Source organism: Mixophyes fleayi, chromosome 1 (assembly GCF_038048845.1).
Source record: "Mixophyes fleayi isolate aMixFle1 chromosome 1, aMixFle1.hap1, whole genome shotgun sequence".
NCBI classification, from domain to species: Eukaryota; Metazoa; Chordata; class Amphibia; order Anura; family Limnodynastidae; genus Mixophyes; species Mixophyes fleayi.
Genome location: NC_134402.1, coordinates 164,400,414 through 164,418,980, shown reverse-complemented (window position 1 = coordinate 164,418,980; position 18,567 = coordinate 164,400,414). Strand labels below are relative to the sequence as shown.

Genomic DNA, 18,567 nt, shown 5'->3' with positions numbered 1-18,567 from the left:
GAGTGAAAATAAGCCCAAAAACTTGATTTTTAAACTTTTTCTGTTTTTTTCAAAAAAAAATCCGAATCCAAAACCTTAAATCCGAACCGAGACCTTTCGTCAAGTGTTTTGCGAGACAAATCCGAACCCCAAAAATAACGAAAATCCGGATCCAAAACACAAAACACGAGACCTCAAAAGTCGCCGGTGCACATCCCTAGTTCTTACTGCTTTCACTACTTGTTGCTGCTGTCTGTGTCCTAAGCTTAGTTGTGCTTGTCTGTCTAGAAAAAGGATATATATAAGAGATATATAAATCCTAGCAATGAGTGAACACTGTAGGGCTCCCTCTAGGCAGGCCAAAAATTTTAATTGAAAGCACCCACGTTTCTTTATCAGTCCTCCCTCCTTGCAACACGCCCGACTGTAAAAAAAATTTCATTCACCTTTAATAAAAAAAAACATTTCCCCCAAACAACCTCAACATTAAATTAATAGTATTCACATTTAATACTATTCCTCCCAAACATAGGGGGAGAGAGAGCTGTGAACATACAGCAGGGGAGACAATCCGCAGCCACAAGCTGTAAAGTTTGCTCCAGGAAAAAAAAACATGGGTTCATACCTGATCAACTAGAACACTAACCCAAGTGGAAGGGTGCCTAAACTTTTGCACATGCCACATATTTTTTTTTTTTCAATTTATTAAATTTATCAAATAGTTATTATACATAAAACGATAAGAAACGTCATGTTGGAGCTAGCACTCAGCAGAGATTTATTCCACATAGAGATTATGAAACATGCCATTTGTCCAGGGGTGCCCCATTGTACAGGGAAAGAGTACTGTGAACACTTTAGCCATCATAAGCACGAATAAGAATTTAAAGGAGAGTGAAATTAGCCAATCTGAAACAGATGAAATCCCTGTAGCTGACAAACATTTGTATTTTGAATCTTCCTACCAAACAGAGTCTTGTTTGATTACTATCATCTGCGGTTTCCTTTTTGTGCAGTAATAAATGGACAGGGATATTATGTAATTCTTTTATATAGAACAGAATTATACTGAATAAGTAGCACAGACAACTTTGGCAGCAAAGATCAACACACATTATAACTGAAATCACTGGATATTCAGTTTGCATTTATGTTTCTGTAGCTGAAATACAATATCTATAAATTCTGCCATTTCAAAAGGACATGCATCAACACATAGAGGAATATTCGATTGGGTTGATGATAGCAGTAACGCACATTACTGAAGGTAATACGGTACTGCAATAACGCAGTACCACTGTCCCGAGACCTAACTGAATGTGCCCCATAGAGTAGCAAGTGTAATTGTTTGTTACTAGTGTCACACTGCTGTAACAATAAAATTACTTTTAATGCTACAGTAGATTAATGCACCACTAGGAAAAGAAAATGAGCTATTAACATATTAATACTAAAGTGTATGATATGTGTTCTCACTTCAGGAAGTAGTTATATGGAAGTAGTTATCTTTTGAAATCCACCAGGTTTTGTCATCAAGTGTTAAAAAGTGGTGCTCAAGTTGGGGTTAGGAGCTTGGTTCTTAACTAATCAGTCTAAGCTGGTTAATCATATTGACAACAAAACAAAATGAAGTGAATGTTAGTGTATGAATAAAATGTTATGAAATTTTGTTTCAAAGTCACAAAGTAGGACTTAGCTGGGTCCGTACCAGATCGTAACAAATAATGACCATTCTTATTTCCAAACCGCTCGCACCCAGGATAGAGCAGCAAAGGAATAGAATCAGACCCATCAGTCTACTATGCAGTTCTGTTCTCCCAACTATCAATACCAACGCGTTTCAGCTTTCCTGGAGCCTTTCTCAAGGTGATGATAGGAGGTGCAAAATCCTCAACTTTAAATACTGAAGTTGATTCGTTCAATAATGGAACTAACGCCATAAACATACATATAAATATAATAAACAATAACCTACTAAAAATAGTAAAATCCATTAAAAACAGACAATATAATGTAGTAAAAGAGCTACTAAAATTTTAAGGGGTTTCTCTTGGCCCTGTAATTGGCCTGATATGTCATGACAGACAACTATAGTAAAATACAATCATGTGCCACATTTCTACTAAACTTGGAAATTGGAGAAAGAGTTTTGTGAAAGGGCATGAGGCCCACGGCAATAAAGACAAATATTAAATATCTGCATATTATTCCATTATATTAATCAGTACGAAGACCTATTAAAGCAGAATTCTCAGTTAAATGACACCTTTTCACATGTCTAGTGGCTGCTTTTAGTTTTTCCAGGGCTCCGCAATTTTTGTAGTGTTGCACCTACATGTCTTTTTCTCACCACTAGAAAATGACTGCTGAGATATTTATGAGCGCAAGCATCAGTAAAAGCTGTAATTTCAATCCTTGCATCTTCTTATTGGTCCAAACAGTCATACATCTTTACGCAACTTGATGAATGACGGTAATGGAAGTGGTGGAATGATTTGTTATCTGATAGCACAGCTATGGATAACACAAGAGGAAGCAAGGAATTAATTAGAGCAACTTTGGCACCCTAAAATCATAAAAATATAGAAAATATTTGTTTTATACCAATTTCAATATCTATACCAATATCTGCCAATGACTTAAACCACAAGAAGCACCTAGAAAAGTATTGTTGTTCAGTGTGTTGTGGCCTGTAGATTAAATATTATATAGGGGCAGGGCTGCCAAGAGGAATTCAGGGCCCCGGTACAACAAATTCATGGGGCCCCCCTTACAGTTGAGTATGCTAAAAAAATTTGCTGTGTAAAATTTTTCGGGGATGTGGTCATGTATTTGGGGGCGTGGAAAATGCGCCATTGAGGCGTGGCTAACACATCAAAATCACTAGGCTATGAATTCGCCGGAGTGTCACATATGTCCAACTACTCCTGACTTTCAGGACATCTAGCACGACAGTGTAGTATAGAAAGAATGCAGTGTGTACACAAAGAGTTCAGTCTTGGCCTGCACCTTACATTGGGCAGAACGCTCACCAAAAATTGCCATTGTCCCTACTAGAATCACAACATTTCACATACTGTCCTGCTCTCTCCTACCTGTTCTTCTTACTTTCACCCCCTGTGGCTGCAGGTTTCTTTAGTTGCGGCTTGTCTGGATCCTGGAATGCTGGGGTCCTATTAGGAAAAAAATGGCTATATTTAGATAATTCCAAACAACCCTGGTGTTAAATTAATACCACCCACGATTAATATTTAGGCCTTCCTCCAGCTCCAACATTACAATAATGTACCCCTTCATCATCGCCATGCCTTATGATCACACTGCGCCCTCCATGCTGCTTTTGCCCCTTCACCTATCTCCCCTTCATCACACTATACTATGCTGCTCCCCCCCTTTTTCAATCCCACTGTGCCATGCTGCCCCCCTGTTTTAAAACCCCACTGTGACATGCTCCCCTCTGTTTTTTAACCCCACTGTGCCATGTCCACCCCCCCCCCCCTCCCCCGTTTTCCTCCCTTTACTTACCTTTTCCTTTTCTTCTATCTTCTTTCCTGGTCTTCTCTGCTCCTCTCTGCTCCATTCAGACTGTCTGAATGCTGGGCATGACATGATGACGTCACACCCGGCATTCAGACAGTCTGAATGGAGCAGAGCGACACCCCCCGCTGCAAAAAAAATAAAAAATTAGTTTTGAAAAAAAAATAAAAAATTGGCGGCGCTAGGGCCCGGGCCGGACCCCCTGGCATGCCGGGGCCCGGGTAATTAGTACCCACTTCCCCTTACTCTCGGCGGCCCTGTATAGGGGTAATGTACCATAGTGTATCAAAAGAGTCATGTGAACAAGACGCAAGCTCATGGAACTCATGCGATTTCTAATATCCTTATAATGTAAAAGTTTATCATTTGGGGGAGTATTGGTATCATCTTTTGAATGTTTTTTTGGCTGCTTTAGATTTGTTCTTTAAACAGCAACATATACTTGCTATCGTATCTAAAAAAGAAAAGATGTGTCTTATGTGGTCACATTATTCATTTCATCACGGAATGAGTTGTATTCTGTACTCTAAGTAAAGCTGACTTCAGTGTTATGAACAAGGTATTGGTGGGCCCATAGCAAAATTTGGATCAGGGCGTGGCAGTGTAGCTCCACACTCCAAGGACTTCAGATGGCCAGGCATTTCCGGGCCCATTACTTCAAAATCCCTTAACTGCAGTGGTGGTTGTTCGGCCACTGTAGACTGATACTTTAAGAAGAGAGTAAACGGTGGAAGTATTAGAAACTCTTATATACACTGCTGATACTTTTCTTGCACAATACAACATGCTGCACAACTGTCTGATGGCAAAATAAAATAGATATGAGGAGCTTCTCAATGACTTGTAGCTAACTGGTAAGTACACAAAATAACTTGACTAAAAAAATATTATGTTTTTGTATTATACACTATAGTAGATTATATTAATCAAAATGATATACTTTGCAGTTTTATTTGCTTACTAGGATCACCTGGGACAGCTCTGTATAGTTTTATAATGTATACCCCATCCATCTCCGTAATGTCTACCCCATCCATCTCCGTGTCACTGTCATCTACCGCCCCCCTGGCCCCACTTCCCTCTTCCTTGATAACTTTGCTGCCTTGCTTCCTCACCACCTCTCCTCCGACCTCCCCTCCATCATCCTCGGCGACTTTAACTTCCCCATGGACAACCCCACCGACCCTACTTCCAGCAAACTGCTCACCCTCTCTTCCTCCCTAGGCCTCACTCAATGGACCTCCTAACCTACCCACTGCCTTGGTCACTCCCTTTATCTTGTCTTCTCCTACCTATGTAGTCTCTCTGACTTCTCAATCTCTCCCTTTCCTCTATCCGATCACCATCTCCTCTCCTTCTCTCTCTCCTCTTCTCCTGCTCCCCTCCCCCTACCCAAACCTACCCTGTCCATACTCAACCTCGACGCTCTTAACCCGTCCACTCTGTCCTCTCTTGATACCCTCCTTTCTCCCCTTTCCTCCCTGGCCTGCCCCAACCAGGCGGTCTCCCTCTACAATCTCACCCTCACCTCTGCTCTGGATGCAGTCGCCCCTGCCCACTCCGTCCACCCTCGCTGCTCCAAACCCCAACCCTGGCACTCCAAATTTACCCGCTTCCTCCAAAAATGCTCCCGTACCGCTGAACGCCACTGGAGAAAATCCCGCTCCCTGGCTGACTTCCTCCACTTTAAATTCATCCTTTCATCCTACAGCTCTGCCCTCTCACTCGCTAAACAATCTTTCTTTAAATCCCTCATCTCGTCCCAATCCTCTAACCCCCACCGCCTCTTCGCCACTTTCAGCACTCTCCTGGCCCCACCCCCTCCTCCCACCCCCTCCTCCTTGACTGCCTCCGACTTCGCCTCCTTTTTCTCCTCTAAAATTGAGGCCATCCGACTTGAAATCTCCTCCTCCTCTCTCTCGTCCTCCCCCACCCTCTCCTCCGCCCTCCCCCCTTAACCACCTTCCCCTCTACTCCTTCCGCCCCACTACGGGCGAGGAAGTCCATTCTCTCATCTCATCCTCTCCCCCCTCTACCTGTCCCCTGGATCCCATTCCCTCCCAACTTCTTCGCTCCCTTTCCCCCACCACCTGCTCCCACCTCGCCCACCTCTTTAATCTTTCCCTCTCCACCGGCATCTTCCCCTTCTCATTCAAACATGCTCTCATATCCCCCATTCTTAAGAAACCCAATCTTGACCCCACTTCTCCCTCCAACTATCGCCCCATATCTCTCCTCCCCTTTGCCTCCAAAATTCTCGAAAGGCTTGTCTGCAGCCGTCTCTCCTCCTACCTTTCTGAACATTCCCTCCTCGATCCTCTCCAGTCTGGTTTCCGCCCCCTTCACTCCACTGAAACTGCCCTGGCTAAAGTCACCAATGATCTCCTCTCTGCTAAAGCCAGGGGCCACTTCTCCGTTCTCATCCTCCTCGATCTCTCTGCAGCCTTCGACACTGTCGACCACCCCCTTCTCCTCCACACCCTCCAGTCCTTTGGCCTCTCCGGCTCAGTCTTGTCCTGGTTCACCTCTTACCTTGCTGACCGTTCCTTCTCCGTCACCACCTCTGGGTCTCTCTCCCCCCCGTCCACCCTTCCAGTCGGGGTCCCTCAGGGCTCTGTTCTGGGACCCTTGCTCTTCTCTTTATACACCTCTTCCCTGGGTGAACTCATCAGCTCCTATGGCCTCAACTACCACCTCTACGCCGACGACACTCAACTATACCTCTCCTCTCCTGATCTCTCTCCCTCCCTCCTCTCTAGGGTGTCCACCTGCCTCTCTGCCATCTCCTCCTGGACAGGACTAGTGATAATACCAAATGAAATTTGGGATATGGGAAGGTGGCAGGGGTAGTGAAGTACCAAGATCTGGGAAAAGCTTTCCAAATGCAAATGATACTGTGAATTGTAGATTCTCCATAGAACCTGGGAGAAAAATCAAACCTGAATTCACCACGTACATAGCATCTCGCTAGTTGTACGAGAGATAGTAAAGAGGGTTTTGACATGCACTCTACCAGTAGTCAAGACATAAACAGCCTTTTCAGAAAAGGGAATATTGAATTTGTTCAATTAGTTTTAGATATTATCAGTATTCTATGTAATTAATAATAATAATGCTAATAATTATAATTGAAAGTATGTTAGGAAATGTTAGGCAGTGCTTTGACATTGGGCCTTAAGCAGTTTGCACATGTTGCAATTTTGATTAGACATTTTGCTCAGTAACTGTATTGTGTGTAGATCATACTTGCCTATCTTTGGCAAGCTGTATCCGGGAGTGGGGCATGTCTAGACTGCGGGAGGGGGCGTGGCACGGTGAATCGCGTCATTTTGGCCCTGCCCAGCACGTCAAATATGCCGTTTGGCTGCGTGGGTGGGGCCAAAATGGCGCAATTCACCGCGAATCGTGTCATTTTAGCTCCACAATTGCAGGATGTGGGAGATTTGCCAGCTCTCCCGGGAGTCCGTGAGACCAACCCGAATTTCGGGAGTCTCGCAGACATTCCGGGAGAGTTGGCAAGTATGGTGTAGATGTGTCTGTGGGGCCCAAGAGTGAGTAAACTGTAAAATGTGGGTAGTGGTTATTGTGCGTTTCAAAGAGAGCATGCAATGTGCCTTTTTTCTATTCTCTATTTTATAATTTGTCCGTAATTTGAATACTGGCAGACGTGCATGCAAGTTACATCCGCAAATACAAGCGAGTCTCAAGAAACGTTTCCATTTGAATCTGGCTATAAGTACGCTCTGGCTATACGGAACTTGCCGTATGTAGACAGACAGAACACACTGCAGATACGCACATGTATATGTGCAATATAAAGTCCTATCAGAATGCATGTAAAAAAAATCTATTAAACAAATTGACAACTCTTAATAGTATAATCATTAATAAAAAATACATTTAAAAAAAGCTAATTTGGTGCATTTTATTTTTTACATGAAATACATAAATCAGCATGTTCCTAATGTGTACTGTACATAAAATGCATTTTTATAGTTTCTCTATATGCGTCGGTCATCACTATCAGTCGGCAATTACACCTGCCTTGTAGCTGGTACAAGTAATTTGGCTAAAAAACACCCACCCAAGAGATGCCCAGAGCTTGAATCGGTTGATGTGCGTATGCTCGACCTCAGCGCTCCCTTTTTGTACATTTCCTACGTGTGTCCGACCCCTCTCGTCCCCGTTCCGCCATCCAAGTAGTAGGCAGTTGGAAGTGTAATTTACGTTTGAAGCTGAATTGCATGCACCTGCATTAACTGGCGTAATGTCCATATTTTAAGCATGCGCAGAGCAATTGCACGCAAGATACAGCACGCAACAGGACATCTGAAGATAAATTAGGCCTAATGTAATCAAGATATTATCTCAAACTTGACAGGTTCACTTTAAGCTCTATTTAATGACTTTAAGCAACTTTTAGCTCTAAATCTAGGTATTCCTTTGGAGCTATGTTCGCTGTGTGTCGGGTACACTAAATGGGTAGATACAGTACCTGACAGGTCAGGGCAATCAGCACATTATTCTACAAAGGAGAACTGCACTTGCATTGGAGAAAGGTTGGCTGTGTTCCACACTACCTGACACATCTGTGATTTGTTCCCTTCCTTTGTTAGCCTTTCATAGCTAAACCACACTTTAAAAAGTAGGTTAGTTCCCTGCTGACTGCCACAGGCATGGATATAAGTTTGAAGAATACAGTAGGAACCCTTGCAGTGCACCTTTTGTTGTCAGGGACTATTTATCTTACAATTGTGTTTCTACTGAGGAAACTGTTTTTTGTTTTTTTTCCTCCAGAACAAAGATGATTTTATGTATTTCTTCCCTTTAACTCTCTTCTCTTGCTTCTTTAACAGAAAAGTCTATCAGTCTGATTATGGATGACTACAATGTCTCTGCAGAGAGCCCCCACACTGGTCAAGGCCGTCAGAACGCAATTAAGTGCGGATGGCTGCGGAAGCAAGGAGGTTTTGTCAAAACCTGGCACACGCGCTGGTTTGTCCTCAAGGGAGAACAGCTCTGTTATTTCAAGGATGAAGATGAAATGAAACCTTTGGTGAGTAAATTGAACATATAGCGGAGCAGGTGAAACAGACATTAGAAGACTCCGACAAAAGTCAGACTATAGATTGTCTTGTGTACTTCTAACCAGAGGAGGGTGGTGAGATTGTGTCAACAGTTCTAGTTTGTTTATTATAAGTCAGACTGTAATTAATTACAATGTTATCAAGGAATGTGTTTTCATAAGAATTTTCAGGGTCCTTTTAATGCATCAATCTCTCTAAATTCACTTTATCTGTTCTGCTACTACAGAACTAGTAGTAGTAGACATTAGTCAAATAATTGCTTCTTTGCATAATTGAAACATCCCTTTATTTTTACATTGTTGACTCAGCAGAAATTACATAGCTGGGAATTTATTAAAAGCACAAGACAAAAACAAAACAAAAGTATACACTGCACTTAATACAGAAAATAATATAGAGGTGGACTTTCAGTGCATACTAGATTTTCGTTATAGCAACATAAAATGAATTTACCAATATCCTCAATATGGATCCTTGCTATTGTTTGAGAATGCATTCTGTCAGTTCACTTGCCTCATTGATATTTACCATGTCTCATTAATACTACTTATGATGTGCCTGAGTGATGTAACTGGTTCCTAATGAATTTTCCAGAACATCAGTTCTGCCCACAGAATGGCTCCACTGTGAATAGGTGACAGTTGTTCCATAAAAGAAACCTATTTGAAGGTCACAAATCCTAATGTTTGCTTGCTTCTATTTCCTGCAATTCTCTTACCAGCAGCAGATAATAAGGACATAAGCCAAAATAAATGTCATTGGTGAGTTTCCATTAAGCATACTTGCCTACTCTCTCGGAATTTCCAGGAGGCTCCCAAATTTTGGGGAGTAATCCTGGACTCCCGGGAGAGTAGGCAATCTCCTGCACCCTTGTGGTGGGGGGGCATGGTGATGTCACCATAGCCCTGCCCCCACTATGAAATGCCGTAATTCACGGCATTGAATAGATTTGAATAGTGGGGGTGGGGCTTAATGAGATAATCGCGTCATTAAGCCCCACCCTCGCTAGTTAATGCCGTGAATTTCAACATTTTATAATAAGGGGCTATTGACATGAGACAATGTCATCACGCCCCAAACCCCTGTCACATGACCTGTCCTCTTGGACCTCCCGTAGGACAGGTCAAAAAAGTAGGTAAGTATGCCATTAAGGTTCATTTCCAAACCTCAAAAAATGCAGACAGACACTTCTTTATTTGTGCAAGTGCACCTTTTTCTCCACATTCCAAAGTGCCTGCTCACTTCCTGGTCCATGGAACTGCCACTGTAAAATCCATCTGCACCTAGCTTTGTGGTTTTATGGATACATCTAAAAATGCACATGGTGGAAGAGTGAACCATCATTTTAAGGTCCAACCTACTACATAATTGCCTACTCTTCCTGGAGCAGGGAAACCTCTGGCATTGTGCTCTCTCCATTGGTGAAGTGGGTGGGGGGAGGGCTAAATGCATCATCCTGGCCCTGTCCCCTGTTGTGATAGGCCAATATTGCTAAAGTTTGACAGGGTGCGTGGCCTAACGACCTGATCTGCGTGACCACGCTCCCATGAAGGAGCCCCCTCCCAGAGATCATACTGCCAAAGTTGGCAAGTATGACCTACTAATACTTTAATTATGCATTCATTCATTTATTGTAATTTTTCATAAAACACTGCTTGGTTTACCCTAATTTCCGTTTAAAATTTAAAAGCGTGAGGGGACACCTGGGGTTATATTTACTAAACTGCAGGTTGGAAAAAGTGGAGATGTTGCTTGTAGTGTTTGCATGTTCACTGTTTTCAGAAGTAAGCCTTACTATATATATATATATATATTAGGGATGAGCGCGCTCGGATTTCTGAAATCCGAGCCCACCCGAACGTTGCGGATCCGAGTCGGATCCGAGACAGATCCGGGTATTGGCGCCAAATTCAAAAGTGAAACTGAGGCTCTGACTCATAATCCCGTTGTCGGATCTCGCGATACTCGGATCCTATAAATTCCCCGCTAGTCGCCGCCATCTTCACTCGGGCATTGATCAGGGTAGAGGGAGGGTGTGTTAGGTGGTCCTCTGTGCTGTTTAGTTCTGTGCTGTTTAGTTCTGTGCTGTTTAGTGCTGTGCTGTTTAGTGCTGTGCTGTGCTGTGCTGTGCTGTGTTCTGCAGTATCAGTCCAGTGGTGCTGTGTGCTGTGCTCTGTCCTTCTGAGGTCAGTGGTGCTGCTGGGTCCTGTGCTGTGTCCTGTTCAGTCCAGTGGTGCTGTGTCCTGTGCTCTGTGCTTCTAAGGGCATAGTTATTTCCCCAATATTCCCCTGTGTTTAAAAAAATAAAAAAAAGTTTTTTTTATAAAATACCAAAAACTACTTTAATATTTTTTAATTACCACAAAATTTTCACAACCAATCCTGCAGTATAAGCCCATTGGTACTGCAATATTACCAAGTTCACACATTCAGCAGTAAAAGTCCAGTGGTACTGCAATATTACAAAGTTTACACATTCTGCAGTATCAGTCCAGTGGTGCTGTGTCCTGTGCTCTGTCCTGCTGAGTTCCGTAGTGCTGCTGGGTCCTGTGCCGTGTCCTGTTCAGTCCAGTGGTGCTGTGTCCTGTGCTCTGTGCTTCTAAGGGCATAGTTATTTCCCCATTATTCCCAAGTTTGTAAAAAATAAAAAAAAAGTAAAAAAAAATAAAAAAATTAAAAAAAAAAAAAAATATATAATAATTATAACCAAATTTGCAAAACCAATCCAGCATTATAAGTCCATTGGTACTGCAATATTACCAAGTTCACACATTCAGCAGTAAAAGTCCAGTGGTACTGCAATATTACAAAGTTTACACATTCTGCAGTATCAGTCCAGTGGTGCTGTGTCCTGTGCTCTGTCCTGCTGAGTTCCGTAGTGCTGCTGGGTCCTGTGCCGTGTCCTGTTCAGTCCAGTGGTGCTGTGTCCTGTGCTCTGTGCTTCTAAGGGCATAGTTATTTCCCCATTATTCCCAAGTTTGTAAAAAATAAAAAAAAAGTAAAAAAAAATAAAAAATTAAAAAAAAAAAAAATATATATAATAATTATAACCAAATTTGCAAAACCAATCCAGCATTATAAGTCCATTGGTACTGCAATATTACCAAGTTCACACATTCAGCAGTAAAAGTCCAGTGGTACTGCAATATTACAAAGTTTACACATTCTGCAGTATCAGTCCAGTGGTGCTGTGTCCTGTGCTCTGTCCTGCTGAGTTCCGTAGTGCTGCTGGGTCCTGTGCCGTGTCCTGTTCAGTCCAGTGGTGCTGTGTCCTGTGCTCTGTGCTTCTAAGGGCATAGTTATTTCCCCATTATTCCCAAGTTTGTAAAAAATAAAAAAAAAGTAAAAAAAAATAAAAAATTTAAAAAAAAAAAAATATATATAATAATTATAACCAAATTTGCAAAACCAATCCAGCATTATAAGTCCATTGGTACTGCAATATTACCAAGTTCACACATTCTGCAGTATCTTGTGCTACATATAATGGAGACCAAAAATTTGGAGGATAAAGTAGGGAAAGATCAAGACCCACTTCCTCCTAATGCTGAAGCTGCTGCCACTAGTCATGACATAGACGATGAAATGCCATCAACGTCGTCTTCCAAGCCCGATGCCCAATCTCGTAGTACCGGGCATGTAAAATCCAAAAAGCCCAAGTTAAGAAAAAGTAGCAAAAAGAGAAACTTAAAATCATCTGAGGAGAAACGTAAAGTTGCCAATATGCCATTTACGACACGGAGTGGCAAGGAACGGCTTAGGCCCTGGCCCGTGTTCATGACTAGTGGTTCAGCTTCACCCACGGATCTTAGCCCTCCTCCTCCTCCCCCCCCCTACAAAAAATTGAAGAGAGTTATGCTGTCAGCAACAAAACAGCAAACAACTCTGCCTTCTAAAGAGAAATTATCACAAATCCCCAAGGCGAGTCCAAGCGTGTTGGTGGTTGTCAAGCCTGACCTTCCCATCACTGTACGGGAAGAGGTGGCTCGGGAGGAGGCTATTGATGATGTAGCTGGCGCTGTGGAGGAACTTGATGATGAGGATGGTGATGTGGTTATTGTAAATGAGGCACCAGGGGGGGAAACAGCTGATGTCCATGGGATGAAAAAGCCCATCGTCATGCCTGGTCAGAAGACCAAAAAATGCACCTCTTCGGTCTGGAGTTATTTTTATCCAAATCCAGACAACCAATGTATGGCAATATGTAGCTTATGTAAAGCTCAAATAAGCAGGGGTAAGGATCTTGCCCACCTAGGAACATCCTCCCTTATACGTCACCTGAATAACCTTCATAGTTCAGTGGTTAGTTCAGGAACTGGGGCTAGGACCCTCATCGGTACAGGGACACCTAAATCCCGTGGTCCAGTTGGATACACACCAGCAACACCCTCCTCGTCAACTTCCTCCACAATCTCCATCAGATTCAGTCCTGCAGCCCAAGTCACCAGCCAGACTGAGTCCTCCTCAATACGGGATTCATCCGAGGAATCCTGCAGCGGTACGCCTACTACTGCCACTGCTGCTGTTGCTGCTGTTAGTCGGTCATCTTCCCAGAGGGGAAGTCGTAAGACCGCTAAGTCTTTCACCAAACAATTGACCGTCCAACAGTCGTTTGCCATGACCACCAAATACGATAGTAGTCACCCTATTGCAAAGCGTATAACTGCGGCTGTAACTGCAATGTTGGTGTTAGACGTGCGCCCGGTGTCCGCCATCAGTGGAGTGGGATTTAGAGGGTTGATGGAGGTATTGTGTCCCCGGTACCAAATCCCCTCGAGATTCCACTTCACTAGGCAGGCGATACCAAAAATGTACAGAGAAGTACGATCAAGTGTCCTCAGTGCTCTTAAAAATGCGGTTGTACCCACTGTCCACTTAACCACGGACATGTGGACAAGTGGTTCTGGGCAAACGAAGGACTATATGACTGTGACAGCCCACTGGGTAGATGCATCCCCTTCCGCAGCAACAGCAACAGCTGCATCAGTAGCAGCATCTACAAAATGGCTGCTCATGCAAAGGCAGGCAACATTGTGCATTACAGGCTTTAATAAGAGGCACAACGCTGCCAACATATTAGAGAAAATGAGGGAAATTATCTCCCAGTGGCTTACCCCACTTAGACTCTCATGGGGATTTGTGGTGTCAGACAATGCCAGTAACATTGTGCGGGCATTAAATATGGGCAATTTCCAGCACGTCCCATGTTTTGCCCACACCATTAATTTGGTGGTGCAGCATTACCTCAAGAGTGACAGGGGTGTGCAGGAGATGCTTGCGGTGGCCCGCAAAATTGCTGGACACTTTCGGCATTCAGCCAGTGCCTACCGCAGACTAGAGGCACATCAGAAAAGCTTGAACCTGCCCTGCCATCACCTCAAACAAGAGGTTGTGACGCGCTGGAACTCCACCCTCTATATGCTGCAGAGGATGGAGGAGCAGCAAAAGGCCATTCAGGCCTACACAGCCACCTACGACATAGGCAAAGGAGTGGGGATGCGCCTGAGTCAAGCGCAGTGGAGACTGATTTCCGTGTTGTGCAAGGTTCTGCAGCCATTTGAACTTGCCACACGAGAAGTCAGTTCCGACACTGCCAGCTTGAGTCAGGTCATTCCCCTGATCAGGCTGTTGCAGAAGCAGCTGGAGAAAGTGAGGGAGGAGCTGGTAAGCCATTGCGATTACAGCAAGCATGTAGCTCTTGTGGATGTAGCCCTTCGTACGCTTTGCCAGGATCCGAGGGTGGTCACTCTTTTAAAGTCAGAGGAATACATTCTGGCCACCGTGCTCGATCCTCGGTTTAAAGCGTATGTTGTGTCTCTGTTTCCGGCGGACACAAATCTACAGCGGTGCAAAGACCTGCTGGTCAGGAGATTGTCCTCTGAAGAGGACCGTGACATGCCAACAGCTCCACCCTCATTTTCTTCCACATCTATGGCTGCGAGGAAAAAGCTCAGTTTTCCCAAAAGAGGCACTGGCGGGGATGCTGATAACATCTGGTCCGGACTGAAGGACCTGCCAACCATTGCAGACATGTCTACTCTCGCTGCATTGGATGCTGTCACAATAGAAAAAATTGTGGATGATTACTTTGCTGACACCATCCAAGTAGACATGTCAGACAGTCCATATTGTTACTGGCAGGAAAAAAAGGCAGTTTGGAAGCCCCTGTACAAACTGGCTCTATTTTACCTGAGTTGTCCCCCCTCCAGTGTGTACTCGGAAAGAGTTTTTAGTGCAGCGGGGAACCTGGTCAGTGAGCGGCGAAGGAGGTTGCTTCCTCACAACGTTGAAAAAATGATGTTTATAAAAATGAATAATCAATTCCTCAATGAAGTACAGCACTGCCCTCCAGATACTACAGAGGGACCTGTGGTTGTGGAGTCCAGCGGGGACGAATTGATAATGTGTGATGAGGAGGAAGTAGACACTGTAGGGGGAGAGGAATCAGAGGTTGAGGATGAGGACGACATCTTGCCTCAGTAGAGCCTGTTTAGTCTGTACAGGGAGAGATGAATAGCTTTTTTGGTGTGGGGGCCCAAACAAACCAATCATTTCAGTCAAAGTTGTTTGGTAGGCCCTGTCGCTGAAATGATTGGTTTGTTAAAGTGTGCATGTCCTATTTCAACAGCAGACCTCTCAACTGCAGCTCATCCCTCCTCTGCGGGGATAATGTCTCCTGTGCTCTGACACGTCACTCTGTGTACTCTCAGCCTCAGGATCTGACACTACAGCTACCATGCCTCTTGTAGCAGCCCTCACTCCAGGGCCTCTTCCATGTGCAGTGTCCCCCTCTCTCTTGGGTTCACTATAGTGGCATGGAGTTCTCCCCCTCATCCAGGGCACACATTCCTTGCCCTGGCTCAGTCACCACGCTCAGACTTCCAGGCAATGCTGGGGGAGCCTGGGAGCTTCCACCCCAGGTCCCCAGCTACAACTCTCCTCTCCTGTGTCTTCTCTCTCTTTCTGACACTTGAAAGATCGTGCCTTTAAATGAAAAAGTCAGTCTTGATTGCACGACTATGTGCAAGTGCAACAGGGACATTTTTTTGGGTTTACAAAGTCAAACAGTAACACTACGACCCTGTCTGTCTGGGGTCTGTCAATGACGAATTGTCTGGAGCATGTTTTGAGGAGGTATTGTGGCCCCGGTATCAAATTGGGTACCGGGGCCACCCCACTATGCAGTCCAGATACTTGTTTGGTGGAATTCCGACACGTGGAGGGTTTTTTAATTATATTGTGGCCTCGGTACCAAATTGTGTACCGGGGCCACCACACTACGCAGTCAAGATACTTGTTTGGTGGAATTCAGACCAGTTGAGGGTTTTATTATTATATTGTGTGGACCACTCTATCTATACCACACTACAACTCTATACCACTCTATTTCCTACTTTAATTCTATTTAATTCTATTTCCTACTTTAATTCTATTACTAATTAATTACCATAAAGAGGAACCAAAAAAACCAATTTTACCAAAAGTATAATATGACTTAGACTTACAAACACTACACTTGAAAGATCGTGCCTTTAAATGAAAAAGTCAGTCTTGATTGCACGACTATGTGCAAGTGCAACAGGGACATTTTTTTGGGTTTACAAAGTCAAACAATAACACTACGACCCTGTCTGTCTGGGGTCTGTCAATGACGAATTGTCTGGAGCATGTTTTGAGGAGGTATTGTGGCCCCGGTATCAAATTGGGTACCGGGGCCACCCCACTATGCAGTCCAGATACTTGTTTGGTGGAATTCCGACACGTGGAGGGTTTTTTAATTATATTGTGGCCTCGGTACCAAATTGTGTACCGGGGCCACCACACTACGCAGTCAAGATACTTGTTTGGTGGAATTCAGACCAGTTGAGGGTTTTATTATTATATTGTGTGGACCACTCTATCTATACCACACTACAACTCTATACCACTCTATTTCCTACTTTAATTCTATTTAATTCTATTTCCTACTTTAATTCTATTACTAATTAATTAACATAAAGAGGAACCAAAAAAACCAATTTTACCAAAAGTATAATATGACTTAGACTTACAAACACTACACTTGAAAGATCGTGCCTTTAAATGAAAAAGTAAGTCTTCATTGCACGACTATGTGCAACAGGGACAGTTTTTTTCTTTACAAAGTCAACTAATAACACTTGGACCCTGTCTGTCTTTAACATACTTAATGGGATCTCAATGACGAATTGTCTGTAGCATGTTTGGAGGAGGTATTGTGGCCCCGGTATCAAGTTGGGTACCGGGGCCACCCCACTACGCAGTCCAGATACTTGTTTGGTGGAATTCTGACACGTGGAGGGTGTATTTATTTTATTGTGGCCCCGGTATCAAGTTGGGTACCGGGGCCACCCCACTACGCAGTCCAGATACTTGTTTGGTGGAATTCTGACACGTGGAGGGTGTATTTATTTTATTGTGGCCCCGGTATCAAGTTGGGTACCGGGGCCACCCCACTACGCAGTCCAGATACTTGTTTGGTGGAATTCTGACACGTGGAGGGTGTATTTATTTTATTGTGGCCCCGGTATCAAGTTGGGTACCGGGGCCACCCCACTACGCAGTCCAGATACTTGTTTGGTGGAATTCTGACACGTGGAGGGTGTATTTATTTTATTGTGGCCCCGGTATCAAGTTGGGTACCGGGGCCACCCCACTACGCAGTCCAGATACTTGTTTGGTGGAATTCTGACACGTGGAGGGTGTATTTATTTTATTGTGGCCCCGGTATCAAGTTGGGTACCGGGGCCACCCCACTACGCAGTCCAGATACTTGTTTGGTGGAATTCTGACACGTGGAGGGTGTATTTATTTTATTGTGGCCCCCGGTACCAAATTGTGTACCGGGCCACCACACTACGCAGTCAAGATAGATAGATGCGTATCATAGATAAAGTACATTCAGTGGTGTGGGGCAAATTGAAAAATATTCAAAATGCACTGACATTATCAAAACAAGAGGTTGTCACATGCTAAAACTCCAACATGTATATGATGGAGAGGATGGAGGAGCAGCCGTATGTGTAGTGTAATGCAGACCTGTTGAAGGTTTTTTATATATTTTATTGTGGTGCCCAGTGCCCACTCCTCTACGCAGTCCAGGTACATTTATTGGTGCGAATCAAACAAGTTGATGGTTTTCTTATTATATATATTGTGGTGACCCACTCCTCTACGCAGTCCAGGTACATTTATTGGTGCGAATCAAACAAGTTGATGGTTTTCTTATTATATATATTGTGGTGACCCACTCCTCTACGCAGTCCAGGTACATTTATTGGTGCGATTCATAAAAGTTCAGGGTTTTTAAGATATTGTGGTGACCCCACTCCTCTACGCAGTCCAGGTACATTTATTGGTGCGATTCATAAAAGTTCAGGGTTTTTAATATATTGTGGTGACCCACTCCTCTACGCAGTCCCAGGTACATTTATTGGTGCGAATCAAACAAGTTGATGGTTTTCTTATTATATATATTGTGGTGACCCACTCCTCTACGCAGTCCAGGTACATTTATTGGTGCGATTCATAAAAGTTCAGGGTTTTTAAGATATTGTGGTGACCCACTCCTCTACGCAGTCCAGGTACATTTATTGGTGCGAATCAAACAAGTTGATGGTTTTCTTATTATATATATTGTGGTGACCCACTCCTCTACGCAGTCCAGGTACATTTATTGGTGCGATTCATAAAAGTTCAGGGTTTTTAATATATTGTGGTGACCCACTCCTCTACGCAGTCCAGGTACATTTATTGGTGCGAATCAAACCAGTTGATGGTTTTCTTATTATATATATTGTGGTGACCCACTCCTCTACGCAGTCCAGGTACATTTATTGGTGCGATTCATAAAAGTTCAGGGTTTTTAATATATTGTGGTGACCCACTCCTCTACGCAGTCCAGGTACATTTATTGGTGCGAATCAAACAAGTTGATGGTTTTTCA

The 18,567-nt window shown here is 43.7% G+C and overlaps 1 protein-coding gene across 5 annotated transcripts in view; it reads left to right on the top strand.

Annotated features, from left to right (window-relative positions):
* Positions 1 to 18,567, top strand: part of ARHGAP24 (Rho GTPase activating protein 24) — a 706,220-nt gene that overhangs the window by 344,825 nt on the left and 342,828 nt on the right. For 4 of the 5 annotated variants that reach the window (XM_075203159.1, XM_075203169.1, XM_075203141.1 and 1 more), the window contains one exon: positions 8,373 to 8,572. The exons of the other annotated variant lie outside the window; for it this stretch is intronic. In XM_075203159.1, the coding sequence (XP_075059260.1) occupies positions 8,373 to 8,572 (200 nt within the window). The remainder of the gene's footprint in view (positions 1 to 8,372; positions 8,573 to 18,567) is intronic. 5 annotated transcript variants of the gene reach the window in all.